Source organism: Lissotriton vulgaris, chromosome 3_1, assembly GCF_964263255.1.
Source record: "Lissotriton vulgaris chromosome 3_1, aLisVul1.2, whole genome shotgun sequence".
Taxonomy (NCBI): domain Eukaryota; kingdom Metazoa; phylum Chordata; class Amphibia; order Caudata; family Salamandridae; genus Lissotriton; species Lissotriton vulgaris.
In genome coordinates, this window is record NC_141689.1 from 2,088,766,462 (window position 1) to 2,088,782,780 (window position 16,319).

General features: G+C 42.9%; 1 protein-coding gene across 1 annotated transcript in view; it reads left to right on the forward strand.

Moving 5' to 3' along the window:
• NMU (neuromedin U) overlaps positions 1-16,319 on the forward strand; it is a 542,180-nt gene that overhangs the window by 241,412 nt on the left and 284,449 nt on the right. The window contains exon 2 of the mRNA XM_086962634.1: positions 3,953-4,011. Coding sequence (XP_086818760.1) covers positions 3,953-4,011 — 59 coding nt within the window. The remainder of the gene's footprint in view (positions 1-3,952; positions 4,012-16,319) is intronic.

Consider the following 16,319-nt stretch of genomic DNA (forward strand, 5'->3'; position numbering starts at 1 on the left):
CAGCACTAATGATTTGGTTGGAAACCATTAATCCTTCATTTAGGATATCCATTAAGTCTTCTTGTTTATCTCTGTGGAGATGTTCAGCAAACAGCTGCATGGATTCCCATAGTGTCCTGTCTTACATGCAGAAAAATACAGTTGCACTAGCTGTTTTGAATATAGTTTGCTGCAGTGCTACAAACTTTGCGGCCAGCAGATTCTAACTTTTGACTTTCCTTATCAGGAGGCACTGTAGAAGTGGGAGTAGTGGCATGGTGGTTTTTTGCAGCTACCACAATAACTGAGTCTGGAGATGGGTCAGTACAGAGAAAGGCAGGTTCTTGTTCCAGCGAGCGATAATTCTTTTGTAGCCTTGATGGAGCTGGTTTAAACAAGGTTGGAGTCACGAAAAGATCCATAGCTGGTTCTAGGAGACCTGGCACTAGTGGGAGTAATGGTCTTGATGCGGACCTGTGTCTCAAATATTTCTGATGTTGTAGAAGTTGGAATCGACATAGCAATAGCAATATTGATTTTTGCAGCTCCCCTCACCAAGACCTCTTGGAATATGGTGATATTATCTACTGGTGATATGCGTTGAGGTGTAGAATCTGAAAGTGTTGGAGACCATCGTCTCGTAGAAGTTGAAGATGTATCCATGGTGTGATGTCTAGACCAAGACCTTCGTGAATAGTGACAATAGCGGGAGCATCTGGAAGACAGAGAGGAGCGCCTTGGGCTTTGACGGTGGCAGCTTGAATGATGCCGCATTCTGTACCGAGATCTGGGCCTCCATGTAGGAGTGACTGGCGCTGGTGTAGGAAGTACTGGAGGTGGAGGAGGTGGTGGCAGAGGTGGAGGAGGAGGTGGAGGAGGAGATGGTGCTGATGGAGGAGAACATGGCTCAACTCTTGAAGAAGCGGAGTATGTTCTGGTATACTCCGAATCTGTAACTGAAAAAATAAGTCTGCTCTTTTTCCTTGCCCCTTGTAGCCGTGATGAAACTGACAGAGTTCTTGATGTCGACCGTTCTAAACACCTCAGTGTCAACTTGCTAGTTGACGGTGATCGTCAATGGCGCCTCGACGTCTGTAAGGACCTCAACAGAGACCTTTGACGTTGACTTGACATTGATCTGGATCTTGATGGTGACCATTGTGGGGCCAGGTAGTCGATGGACTCTTTGACATCGAACGAGGCCTGTGCGTCAATTATGTTGTTATCAACATCGATAAACCTTGCCACGATGATAATCTACGATGCTTCCTCAGCATGTATTGACAGCAAACAGGTAGGTGCCATACCTCTCCTTGACATCCATCCTCTCGACGTCGACCAGGAACAATGGTGTTTTTCTGCCGTCTTTTTCCTGGCACGCCCTCCAGAGACAGATGACAGAGCCCCGGTAAGGGACTGACCCTCTCCTCACCCTGAGGTCCCACCTTAGACTGATTCTGTCTTCTTTGCCCTTCAGTACCATGGTGGCGAATTTTCTCCTTGTCCTTCAGGCTGCGTCTTGAGAACTTCCTGCAGTGGTGACAAGACTCGGTAACATCACTCTCTAGTAGGCAGATCATACAAACCTCATGAGGGTCTGTTTTAGCCTTTTTTCTGCCACAGGTTGGGCATTTGTCAAAAAGAGAAAATACCTAAATTTTTCTGTCAGGAAAAAACTGAAAAAGCCAGGGAGAGCCCAAAACCGTTGAATGAAATAGATGTTAGAAATATTTACTTGAACATTTTGTGGGAAAAAAGCCAAAATTAGCTGAGTTCAATGCTCCAGGGTCCTGTCAGTAGGAGCCGGAAAAAAGAACTGAAGCAACTACCACCTGCTGAGCATGATGGGGTACTGGTGGTCCCTGGGTTATTAAAGACTCAGGGCCCGATGTAGGTCACCAAATACCGGTCGGTAACGGCCGAATTCGGCCGTTACCGACCACTATTTGATGATTGAGATGTAGGGGCCATTATTTTACTGAATCTGTAAATTTACCGAATCGGTAAATTTACCGATTCTGTAAAATACTGAATCGGTAATTTTACCGATTCGGTAAATCCCAGATTTAGGTAGTACTGTTTACAGTGCTACAGGCATTCAGAATTCGGTATTTTATCACCCAATACAATTGTATGTGTCTTGTAAAGCGCACTGCTGCCCTGAGGCGTCGTGGCGCTGTAGACCGCTGGGGAACCCGTCCTGGCTATCCCTGTGAAATGGTCCATACTGGGTATCTCCGAGGTGAAACCAGGCATCCCCGGCGAATGTGGGGGGCCGTTGTAGAGATGAGGCAAGCTAATGGCCAGAGTTGCCGAGTGTTATCCCTGGTTAGAGCAGGCACCGAGGTGAGAATTATCGAATCTCGAGTTATCTAGTCCGCTGACCCTGGTCCAAGACCCTGCCGCGTTGGGAATTGAACCCTGGTCCCGGGCTGTTCTGCTGACCTTTCTGAAGAAATGCAAAAATCTACCAGTTAGAAAATATATTATGAAAAAGTGCTCCGGGGTCCGCTCATATGGACGGGAGTATTCAGTGCTTATGACTATAAAAAGAAATCCGTGCTCCGGGGTCTGCTCACGTGGGCGGGACTATTTAGTGCTTCTGACTAAAAATGGAAATCCTCTTACGAAAAAAGTACTACTTAACATACTACTAAATGGATTTCCCTAAGGTTCAAGCAGAGTCACCGCTATATGTGTTCTTTACCTTGGGTACAATTTGCAAAGATTTTTTAACTACTCCTGAATTCCAATATTAAGCGAGGAGTACTACACGTGGGCATTTCAGTAGCAATTACCTCAAAATAACCCACATCTACTCCAGTAGCAGTTCAGCCCAAACAGGTTCATATAAACAAGCCAATAACAACATGAAAAAATGGTCCTCTTATATTGGAAAACTTAGATAACCATAAATATCACTTTGCACAAACATTTTTAAAATAAGATATAATAATACAAATAATGAAACAACATTTTTCATGGAACTGTAAACACTGAAAACACCTGTATAAATAACATTTAAAAAAAGTAATCATAACAGATGCACATGGATAGAAAATGACAAATATGTAGATTAGAAATATTTTCTTTAAAACACGACTGATCCCAAAAAGACATTTGTACACACTGATAGACCCAAACACCCACATACAAACACACAGTGATACACAACACAATTTAAGGTGATATCTGTGGAATACTACACAGAACAAGGGGAAGTGGTCAGAGCCTGGGGTATATTATTTATGTGCTTCAAATAGTAATGTTTGTTGTGTGTTTCTTTTCTTTCAGTGATGCCTGTTTTTCTGTTCTTATTAGTTCATAGTTGTACTTAGTTTAGGCCGAGATCTCCCCCTAAGTTATGTAGAACAACATTTGGGAAATGTATGGCTAAAATATACCCAGATAGCTACTAGTAGTAACTTTACAGTTATAGTTTGAGTTGTACCTCAGTCAGTAAAGGGGTGAGGTGACCTACTCCTACTACTATTTGTGAATCTCTGCATACAGTTAATAAATGTTATCCAGGCTGGGATTTACACCCAGCAATAGGCACACATCTATAATGTGTGTAGTTAGCTGTACGTAGATCCAACTTTGTAAATTGGGCCTAGAATTAAGTAAGGAATAAACAGGGAGTACTCCTGAATATGAAAGAGTTATACAAGAGTAAGACACACCTACTCATGCAAAATCTTTGTGAATCAACCTATTGTGTTTAAAATGGGATTGCATAATTAAATGGGTCACTTCAACAGAAAAAGGAACAACGGCTGGTTTGGTCACTACTCAGTAAAAATGTAATTTCTGATAGAGCAATTGTTGTGGTCTTAGAAATTCTTGCTAAGGCATGTTTTATTATGATGCACAAATATGTAACACGGATTGCATGAGACATAGTCTGAGTACGTTTTAAGAAATGAAGTTTCTAGTTGGTCCAGTGTATTAGTAAACATGTATCTATTTACAGGTGTTCCATTTCCAGCAGAGGTGCGGCAAGCAGAACAAGAACTGCAGCTATGGAATGAGGTCAGTCAACATCCATCAGTTCCTACCTTTTTAGCTTAATACAACATGTCATGAACATTAAGCATTAATACGATCATAATTTCACCCGTGTCCATTAGATAATAAGGTAGGAAGTGAATGAACATGAGTGTAAAACGTTGCTGGAATTGAAACTCAGCACTTACAGAAAAGTTGAATTTTTGAAAGCTGCATGCTGATAAGTTGAATGATGCATGTGACTACTTTAGTGCCAGATCTACTTTTACGATGGCATCAGGCAACAAAGTTTCCTCAGAAGCCAGAGATGATGAAGAAAAGAGGCAGCAGAGAATGGTAAAGTTTTGACCGGAATCTTGGAAATCCCGATGTATCCGCATTTTCCCTCTGTTTTAGCAATATCCGTTTTAATATGTGATGAAGAGGAAAATAATCTGCTGGTAGGGATCCATACTAGGCATAGAAGGTATCTTTACCGTCTAGCTCTGGTTTTTGGATACAAAGTCATTCTCCATTGAGGGGCACCAACTCTTGAAATTGGACCTCTTACACATATTTTCCCTTAGGCATGTGATCTTAATCATCTTGTCCCCATTTGGCAGGGGTCTTGTGGACTGACCAGTCTATGAAAGGCTTTGAAGCAGCAGTCAGATTATGAAATAATGGCCCATAAGTCAGTGGAAGAAAGAGACAAAAACCTCCTCAGTCTCCGCCTGGTGGGGAAAGGACACTTTTTAGCCCTCCATAGTGCCGGGCTGAAAAAAGTAAGCGGAAGGAGCCTCGGACCAGATGTACAAAAGTTTAGAACACTATTTTTGTGACCAGTAGAGAGTATTATAGACTGTCTTGTGTACTAATAAGTCAGGTTGTAAAATTCCTAATTGTAATGAGTCATAATCCAAACTAGCACATGATTATTAATGAGGTAGATCGCAAAATGTGACCCTCACTATGACTGGAGACCATCAAAGGACTTGTAGCCAGCTAGGATAAGTAGACGACCATGAGTGTGATCATTTTTTAATAGTTATTTAAAAAAGAAATTGGTGCTTTTTCACTTGTAGGGTGTGGCGTGAAGGAAAGAACACCACAATCCAGCTTCTTTTGCTTCAAAGCATGAGACGTGAGCAAGTGCTCCCCTTCTGCTCCTCCTATTCCTCCCACACGCCACTGGCATTGTACAAGAATGCCTGGATAACCTTTCTTTACGTGGAATGTTTGGCACAAGTACAAACTTACCAGCTGAACATCTTGAAGTGAGGTTGTGCCTTTTGGCAGGTCAGCATGGCTTCATTCATTTCCGATTCTGGACCTACATGAACAACCCTTTACAATGCAATAGGTCTCGCATTATTGACTGTTAGAGCTATTGGCGCTGCAAATGAAAAAATGTGTTAGGTTTATTTTTTTGTCCAGAAATATCAGAAGTTGCATAAGTAATTATAGAAATTCCACGAAGCAAGGAAAGGGTGTAGTACCATAGACTGTTTCTATGTGTCCCTGAGGAGTTGTAGAGAGACCTTTATTAGCCACATAAGGAACTGCACTGTTAATGTCAATATAAAGAGAAAGATAGCCACTGAGCATTTATTTTCATTTGTTTGTATTAGAAGTGAGAGTTTTGTTAGCTTGCGTTTAAAATTGAACTATTGTTGTTTATTTAGCTTTCTTTGTGAAATAAAGCTAAATAAACAACAATGGTGCATTATTTAGATTTTTTTTATTTATTTTGTTTTATGAAATGTATATTTTTCAATGTAATTTACATACTGTTGTTCATCTCATGGTGAGAATACTAAATCTAACCCTTGCATTTCCAACACTTTCCCTGCTTTTGTTTATGCTGGAACTTGAATTGTATATGTTATCCCTCCAAAATCCAACACTTTCCCAACTGTTTCTAATACTGGTGTGGAAAGAGTAAATCTTACTTCTCCTAAATCCAACACTTCCCTGCTATAGCTCAGATTGGAGTCTGAATAGTAGACCTAACCCCTTCAAAGTACAACACTTTTCATGTTTTTGTAAATGTAGGTGTCGGAATATTAAATTTGACAGCTTCAAAATCAAACACTTTCCCTACAGTTGCTAAGATTGGAGGGCTTGATTCACAGAACTAACGTAAGACAAAATCCTAAACTTACTACCACTTTGGTACTCACAGAAGGCACTTACTCATTTCGGTATTCACAGAAGTTAGGAGTCCTAACTTTAGGACTCCTAAATGCCTTCTGTGAAAACCGAAAGTCTTAAAGTTAGGATTTTTCTCAGTTTAGGAGTCTTAAAGTTAGGTGTCCTAAACTAGCCCTCCCGAGGCCTCCAGTGGTGCTTACACTAATAGCCTCAGGGCTGACCCTCTCCGTTGGGAACCGTGGGGGGTCCCCTATTCCCCACGGTCCCGCCGGCTCCCCGCGTCCTGCGGGAGCCAGCATTGCTTTTCCTCATGGGCAGCTGCTAAGATGCAGATCCCCGTGTGGAAAAGCAATCTGCTTTGGTTTTTGGAAGAGAGAGCAGGTTTCCTGCTCTCTCTTCCAAAAACCAAAGCAGAGTTTGCTATGGCATAGCAAACTGCAGTGTCCTGGGGGTGGGCACCCCAGGACACTGCAGGAACCGGCCCTGGGGGGTGGCGGTCCCCAGGGCCATGACAGGGCTCCAGGAGGGGGGGCCGCGCGGCCCCCCTCCCAACATTAGCAAAGCCCCGGAGAGGTGGTGGTTCCCACAGCTGGGGGGGCCGTAACGGACCCCCCAATTTGCATATTTAGTGCCTATTGGAGGTGGTGGTCCCTGGGGCATGTGGGGGGGCTCAAGCCCCTCCACACAGGTTAGCTTTGTTTTTTTTTTTTAAAAACACAAGCCCTGGATGGTTGCAGTCCCCGGGGATGTGTGGGGCCGTAAGCCCCGCAAATATTTTTTAAAGTCCCGGGTGGCGGTCCCCGGGGCTTGGGGGGACTTTGAGCATGCCCACCCATTTTATTTACAAGCAGGGTGGCAGTCACTGGGGCTTGGGGCCTCTTTGGGACCCCCATTACAATATAAAGATTGCCTCTGGGACTTGGCCCAACCGGGGGCTAAATATTAACGAGGCGCGGGAGTCCGTGCTTTGGTTTTTTTTTGCGCTGCCGGATCCGCAGATCCTCCGCGTTTCCTGCGGCCTAGGGGGTCAGGGTGTTTCTACCCTGCCTCCTTTTCATGTTTTTTGCGTTTGTTTTTCTCTTTTCTTGTGCCTCTGTTCTACCAAGGCACAAGATGGCTGCCAAAGCTTCTTGGTTTGGAGAGTTGACAGCTAATTAGCATGCAGCTTGTGATCGGGAGGGTGTGCGGATCTTCCGTGCCTCTAGATATCCAAACTTTTTTCTTTTTGATTTTCTCAGCAACTACTGAACAGATTTACACCATTTAACAAAGTGCGATTTTTCTGAACCAAGGGCTACCTTTTTTCCAAATTTGGTGTAATTCCGTTCAGCAGTTCGGGCTGCAGCCATGTCTAAAGTTTCATATGGAAAATTGCATTGGGAAAACATGTTTTGGGACCCCACTTTTTTCTTGGCCCCCACTTGCTGAATCACCCCGAAACTTTCAAGATAGAAACGGACCGGAGCGGGCCATAAGTTTTGAAAATTTCACGAAGATTCGTCAATCGACGCCAAAGTTATTGGGAATAGAATGTTGAGATTTTCCTATGGTAACTAGGTCCTAAGTATAACTATCCACTGCCGACAGCCAGTAGATAATTTATATATATATGAATGCGATCAAGAGCTGCACAGCCCGAAACGAGTCGTCGTGAGATGTGAACAATAAAGTTCTTTTTTGCCTGAAAATCTGCTGCAGAGGCCTGAGTCTCCTTCCTCGCCAGATGCTTGCTGGAAGTGGTCGGGGTAATCTTTGGATGTATATATATATATATATATATATATATATATATATATATATATATATATATATATATATATATATATATATATATTCTTTATTTACAGACAAGAATACGCTGCACTCTTAAATATCCGATATTTAATTGATTAAGGCCTAGGAGGGCTGAAAGGAGTTGGTGAATCTCTACAGAATAAATTCTGAAATATCGGATATCTAAGAGTGCAGCGTATTCTTGTTTGTAAAATGTATTTTACATTATTAATTTAATTAAAACTACATTTATTTTTATTTGCATTGTTTTGAAAGTTTAAATGTTAGTGAGGTAAAATAATTACATATAATGCTATATTTGTTAACTGAAAAATCTAGGATAAAGTGGCATTATAGTTAGTTGAAAATGTCAGTTTAAACATAATATTTTAATCTAAAAAATCACTGAAATTCACCAGTTAAAGTTACCTGAAGTACGTAAAACTAGCACCCCTGCCATACGCAGCGTTATCATCAATGATGTAAGTTTCAGTGTCATCTTTGATGCTTTCAATGTTGTCATAGAGCATCTCTTGAGTGATGTAATGTGTGAGGTCATAAGCAGCACATGTCGAGGGCACAATTTATAGTTATTTCAGCGAAATAACACTAGTGAATTTCAGTGTTTATGTAGTTCTAAATGTTACATTTTAACTGGCATTTCACCTAACCATAACTTCACTTAAACCTTTGTTTACCTCAGCAGATTTCTAAGGGTTTTAAAAAAATGTTAAATATGATAATATTACCATACATGAGTATAATGCCCCTTTAATATTTTTTTTTTAGTGAATTCCTAGATTTTTGTCAACGTTAAGTAAGATTTTATTACTATACATAACTATGCCAACCCCAACTAATTCATGGGGAAGGCATGCAACTGGGCCAAATGCCCAAACCCTGAAGGTAGCCAGCCATCGCTGTGCACTGCTTTCAGTCCTGTGCAGCCAGGTCCTGCCCTCAACCCACACTGAGTGGACATCCCGTCCAAAAGCTGTGCATGTTGTAGGTTGATTCCAGGGCCAATCACCCATTTGCGGTCAAATCAATCACAGACACCCATGCTTGCTCTTTTTTTGGGGGGAGTAAGAGGGTTCTGCTGGCTTCTGTGAGAGTCTTGCTGGAACCCCAAGCCAAAATGTTTTAATTGTTTTTCAAATTTGGCGTCAGGGGTGTTTTCTGGGATCTCCACAAGGTCCAGGAAGTAGGGTACCCCTACTCTGCCCCCTTAAGCCTTATTTTTTATCATTTCCAAGATACAGCACTGAGTCCTCGTGTCCTGCAATGGCGGGCATAACATTTCTCTCCATGCTGGACTTGTGGGAGTGAAGTAGCCAACAGGAAAAAGGCCCGCTTGGTAAAACAAATTGCTCTATATTTTGAAGCTGCTTACCCGCAGGACCCTTGAAAGAGTCCCATGATTCCAACTGTCCAGGGATCTATAAATTTCCTTAATTTCTCAAAACCCACTGTACGGATTTACCCCAAAAAGAACACTTTCTGGGTAAAGATCTATTTTTCTAGCTTTGTGTAGAATTTGGTGTAATTCTGTTTAGTCCTTTTGGCTATTGCGGTGTCTAAAAAATCATGTGGAAATTGCATTTTGGGACCCCTCTTTTTACTTAGACCCGGCTTGATGGATCACCCTGAAGCTTTCCAGGAAGGAGCTTATGTGGATGAACTTTACTCGGAAAACTTTGGGAAGATTCGTCAAACGGCACCAAAGTTATTAGCAAACCAAAAAATCTATTCCATACAGTAACTAGTTCCTAAATATAACTGCACAGTGGTGACTGTCACTGTGTGATCACATACAAAGTATATAAACTCCATATTTTGCTGGCCATATTTTTGACTCAATTTTACTGTGTCACAATATTTTTGTTGATAATATCCTGTCATGAAACCATCCATGCATAGCAGATTTTGTCTTGACTTCTAGAGCACTGGCTGGCGTGTAAACCAGAAAAGTGTGTGTTTATCTCTGTCTCGGTAATGTTCTTTAAAACATTATCTCTAATTGTGGCCTATCTATGGATCCTTGCACGGTCTCAACAGTATTGGATTGACCTGCCCTAATATCAGTTAAAGAAACAATATGGGCCTCATCACGATGTCGGTCGGAAAGTATCCGATCGACTCCTTGTCGGAATCGGTTCCGACCGACCTGGGTTCGGTGAATCCGGCCGACCGATTACGTGATTCCGAACAACATTGACTTGAATGGGAGCCTGGGTTCCGACCGAAAACACATGCTCCAATTAAAAAAGGGGTGGTTGCGGAAAACCTTGCACCCTGTTGCATGCACCCCATGGTGCCTGCCACACTGTGCATGGTTGTAAAAAGGGGACCCATGGGTACCCCCATGGGCCCCAACCGGAAGCCTCCAGGTGAAGGGGGGCCTGCTACAACCCTAAAGTCAGTTTCTGACAGCTGTTCTATGTCAGACAGACCGATTTGGAAAGGCTGTCCGATTTCGACAACGCAATACGTCGGTTGGAAACGCAGTTCTTAGATGTGTATGATTTGGCTCGGACTGACTCGGATTCTCCCAATGCCGGTCGCAACCGATTTGGAATGACCAAATGGTTACCTTCCATCGTAATTGGTAAATATGGGTTCCGACACGGGTTAGAAAAATACGAATGCCGTTCACTGCCTTTCAGACCGACATCGTAATGAGGCCTAATGTTTCTTAGGTTTCTCAAATGTTTATAGGAAATGTATTAGGAACAACTCTTACTATTCAGTTTCCATCAATCATCATCTGAACAAAGGGAAGCCTTTGTATGGGACGCAACAGATGACAAAACATTTAAACTGCTAAAGGTAGTCTTATGCATTGCACCATTCCTGACACCTCATAATCAATTAATAACATTTATTGAGGGAATGGATGCCTGTGACAGAGCAATCAAGACAGTTTTGCTAGAGACAAGATGATGTTGAGCGTAAATATCCAGTTTAATTTATTTCACATTGTTAGAACTGGGGGGTCTCTAGTTGGCAGAGGTAGGTACCTTTGTCCAAGTAGGTACCCTTGCTTCTAGCCTGTGCAAGGAGGATACACACTTTAGATAACCCCTGCTCACCCCCTTGGTAGCTTGGCACAAGCAGACAGGCTTATCTCACAGGCAATGTGTAAAGTATTTGCACTCAAAATACACAGTAACACAGTGATAACACTACAAATGGATACCACACAAGTTTAAAAAAATAAAGTATCTTTATCTAAACTCAACCAGCCCAAAACGACAACAATCCAGCATACATGTATTAGAATATGACTTAAAAACGAGTGTAGCAAAAATAGAATTTGTAGAAAATGAATAGCTCCACCTGAAGCTTTTCGGACGGTGTGACAGCAGTAAATCCAGAGTATGGCGTCAAGCGCGAGGTGCGCAGCATTAGGCACGGACTCACACGGACCCCCAAACAAACAGTACCTTGGAAAACAAAGTCTATGACTATGCATGGCGTTATAGAGGTGAGGTGTCAGTGCTGAGTTGAGGCGAGGGGTTGTGACCACGAGGAGGCAATGTGTTGAATCCAGGACAGGGGGAGCCAGTTGCATCAGCAGTGAAGCCTCAGTTCCTGTGAGGCGATACAATGCAAAGTCGGCAAGTTCAGGGAGTCACCCTCAGGGATTAATTGTGCCACAATAAATGGATACAGGCGCTGGCGGAGACAATGTTGGTGCGGGCGTTTGGAAGGCCGATAACTATAGGCGTCGGCAGGTGTCACAGCTGCAATGCAGTGTGTCATGCACTTCATGAGCGGTGGCCTCTGTGCAGGTTGCAGCATCACAGCGGCATCCCTGACGGTTTCAGAGATGGTTTTCTTTGCTTTGCAACACCAACCACATAATTCTAAGGGCCCAGGAACTGGAATTGGCGCCCTTTTGAATGCCGGAGTCCACACAGGAGTCCAGATGCTGATCAGTGGGTTGCAGGTGAAATATTGTGTCCCTGAGACTTCAGAACAGGAACCAGGCCCTTAAAGATTCTTCTTCAAGCAGGTTTCTCAGCAATGTTCCAGTCGTTGTCCCTTCCTTAGCAGAAGCAGCAACTGCAGCCTAACCCCACACAGCAACAGGGGCAGTACTCTTCCTTACAGCTGAGGAGCTCTTCTACTTGGCATAGGTTTCTCTTGAGTCCCGAAGTGATCTAAAGTTCTGGGGTTTAAGGTCCACTACTTGTACCCCATTTTATCTTTGTTCTTCTTTGTGCAATGGTCTCTAAGCTCTGTCCAAACCAGTTCTGTCCTCACTCGTGCAGTATGACCACAGTGAGTGGAGACAGCATTGTGCAAAGGAGACGGGTCCTATACAGGTGCAAAGAAAACTGCTCCTACCACTCTAAATACAGCCAACGCCTATTCAGCTCTGCACTGAATCATCCAAGAAGGACCAGAAACACCTCAACCCCCCCTCCACCCCCAGTGGCTGTCTACAGTGAATGCACATGCCCAGCCCCTGTCACTCCAAAACCAGACAGTCATTACACAAAACAGCAGAGAAAGACAGAATGGTTAAGTAAGAAAATGCCTACTTTCTGAAAGTGGCATTTTCAACACACAATTTGAAACCAATCTTTACTAAAAGATGTGTAATTAAACTCTGAGTCCAGTGAGTCTAAACTGTACCTCTCTATCTTGTACCAATGGAAAGTTATACTTGTAAGGTGTTACAAAGTATCTCCCATGCTATTCTAAGGCCTTTCAATAGTGAAAAACCAAATTGGCAGTATTTCACTATTAGGACATGTCACACACACCAGTACATGTCCTACCTTTCACACACACTGCACCCTGCCCATGGGGGTATCCTAGGTCTACCAGAGGGGTGCCTTACATGTAAGAAAAAGGAGGGTTAGGGAGTGGGTGCACTTGCCAGGTCAACATGGCAGTTCAATACTGTGAAACCATATGTGTTGTGGTCCCGCACTCCTTAGGTGTATTGATGTTCAAAATGGTACTCAAATTGTAACAAGTTCAGTGGTGCTAAATGTGTACACTCTCTCTGAGCATAGAGTTGCTTAACAATTATGGATGCGTGTTTCTTGAACACAAGATTCACAACACATTCGCACTCCGTTGGCACTGTTTCCTCAATGTTATCAATAAAGTTCATTCAAATATTGTTCATAAATTAAAGTTGCATTTATTTCTTTTTCTTGCTTGGTATTTCAATCAAAACATTCCTTTGTGGGTTTAAATCTCATATTTTTATGCCCGATGCATTTCGAGCTGAGCTCTTCCTCAGGGGACTTCTAATCTGAAAACAATATAGTGCATATTCTTAGTCGTCAAAGCTGAAGTGTAATCACCGTACATCCTGTCACCTTGTCTCCCCATAGTGTTGAGTATTTAGTCTAGTCACCACACTCGTGTACACCTTATTGCCCTGCATGTTACATTATAGTTAGTATGTACATAAGCATAGTCAAACCTTTTTATATCCAGCACTACACTAACCTTAGTAATCCTCAAGAGTAAGCGTACTCTCTATGTTCATGTCCAATTGTCACACGTGTATCTGCAATCCATAAAATTATTCGTGAATGTCTAATTCGTAAATGCACGCTAGTACCAATCTTTACACTCAGATACCAATATCTAAACTGAACTGACAAGTGGCTTACCCGCTCTGTGCGGACCCCTCTCTTCCTCGAACTCCTTTTCGTATTCTGGCGTGTGGCGTTCTTTCTCAACTGACTCTATGGTCTTTCTCTATGCTCTATAACGCTTCCGTGTGTGTGCCGATCACGTGGTGTAAAGCCTAAACACTAAAAGCGGACTATCGTCTATTTTCGACTCTATCTCCACAATGCATCCTATTCTTGTTTATGTTTACACGGGTCATTAAGCCTTAATGCTTACTGTCGTCCTGCCAATAAGATTAATAAAGTCGCATTCCTATAATGTACTCGTTGTGTGTGCCTAATATCTAAACACCATTTTTGTGTAGTATGATGGGGAGACAACTTCAATTTAAAACAAGCATAGCACAGAGACTATATGTCAAAACATAAAAGGCAAAAACGCCTAAAAAAAGCTAATAATATTACTGAGCACATATACTCAAATATAGCAAGTAACATCCATATACATATTTGTGTAAGCAAATGTGACATCATTACAGACCATCAATGGTACACTATGTCATTAATCAATCTAATGTCCATGTAGCATTACAAAAAACAACTAAAATCTAATCGTTCGTTGAGCTCCTTCGGTTGTAAGGTACATAAGAAGTTCATCAATGCATCGGGCATAAAAATATGAGATTTAAACCCACAAAGGAATGTTATGATTGAAATAACAAGCAAGAAAAAGAAATAAATGCAACTTTAATTTATGAACAATATTTGAATGAACTTTATTGATAACATTGAGGAAACAGTGCCAACGGAGTTCAATACTGTGCGCAGACACTGCAGTGGCAGGTCTGAGGAACATTTACAGGGCTACGTATGTGGGTGGCACAATCAGTGTAGCAATTGATTTACAGGCCATGGCACACTCCGTGCACTTTACTAGGGGCTTACCCGTAAATCAAATTTGCAAATCATGGATATTCAATCACAATAGTAATTTATACAGGAAGCACTTGCACTTTGACACTGATCAGCAGTGGCAAAGTGGCCAAAGCATCTAAGCCAGCAAAAACAAAATACAGCATAGCATCAAAAATACATGAGGTACAGTTAAAAAGTACAGGGGAAACCATGCCAAAGATGCCAACACACATGCTCTCTGATTGTGAAAAAACTATCCAGTCAGCAAGGAGCTACTACCTAGAAGTGTAAGAATGTTGGTTATTATTTGGGGTTTGTGACCACCCACCTCAAGGAATAATAGCACTAACATGTCAGGGTGAACCCTAATGTCACAAAATAATAAAAACCTCAAATCAAATTGAAAAAGCAGAGTAAACTTGATTGAATAAAAGTACATCAAAACAACCAAAATTCAATAAGGGGGACCAGAAATAGTGCTAAAAAGGACTAGGCGCCAATGAGAACCTGAAGACTAGAATCAAGATGTTTTCACAGCTGACCGCAAAGGAGCATGGGTCAGTTTCACCAAGCAGGTTCATCTTGATCAAAGATTTGACCTACTGATTTAGAGCTTCTTTACAGTGGCGGTTCGACTGCCGATATCCCTTCGGTCGACTGCCGCATTACAAAGCATGGCAGTCGGCCCACAGTGGTCAGAGGCAAAACTGCCACTTCCGACAGGATCTAAGATCCAGACGGGGCGGCGGAGCTACCTTTGACCATGACAGTGGTGCCAAGTCAGGCACCGCCATCCAGATTTGGATGTCCCTTTTTGACAGCCTTTTCATGGCGGGAACACCTCTATGTAAAGACTGTCCAAAAGGGATATTGGGGAGCCCAAAAGGGACCCCGTCCCTCGTGGGGCATTAAGTGGCCCAAGGGACACATGTGGTGCCCCCCATGCACCTCCATGCACCGTGTGCCATGCACTACATTAAGCACGGCACACAGTGCATGAAGGTGCAGGAAGTGCTCATTTACATGCCAGCTTGTGCTGTGGTCCTTTTCCTGGTACGCAGCACAAGCCGCCATGTAAATGAGCACTTTGCAACTGCCAGCCGGCAGTCACATCGCAATTGGATGCTTGAACCACCGCCTGCTTGTCGGTGACGGCCGTGAGAGCAAGCAGCAGTCCAACCGCCCAATATCCTAACCGGGCCCCTAGTCTTTTTAATGGAGTTAAAAATCCAAATTGGGGCAAGCCTGAAGCTGTATCGGAGGAAGGTTCATTGAAATCAGACGCCTTCGCCATGATGCCCCCATGATGTTTCACGAGCTCTCAGAAGTCAAAAAATGTTTAAGTCCCCACTCTTCAGCGTTTCTGGAGCAGCTCATCAGGATCACTTCTAAGGCTCGCAGGACCTACATTTCTCTTCATATTGAGGCCGGCCAATCAGATTGCTCAGTCCCACAGGACCAGACAGGTGTCACTGGACCGAAAGGACCAAAGGGAAAAAAACATCTGCGACAATTAGGATGATCTATTTTGTTTTTATTTGCAGTACCATGGGAGTCTAGCATCCAGATCACTATAATGTGAATGTTAATTTCTCAAAACCAGCAAGCTAGATTTACACCTCATCAATGCCAGCACCTACATCCTCCTCAGAGGCCTTAACTTTCAACTAGAAGACTACATTGACCCAGATGCTACAGCCCTTCTAGAAAACCTTGGAAACCTTGGCCTCACCCAACATGTTACCAAACTCACCCCCACCACTGGATACCTATTGGATCTTATTATGTCCTCAATCAGTCAGCAAGCCAGTAACCATGTCCTAGACAGACGTCATCCTTGTCAGCTTTAGCATACCCATTCCGCACCACCACAGACCCACCACCAACAGAAATGCCTACCGCAGCTGG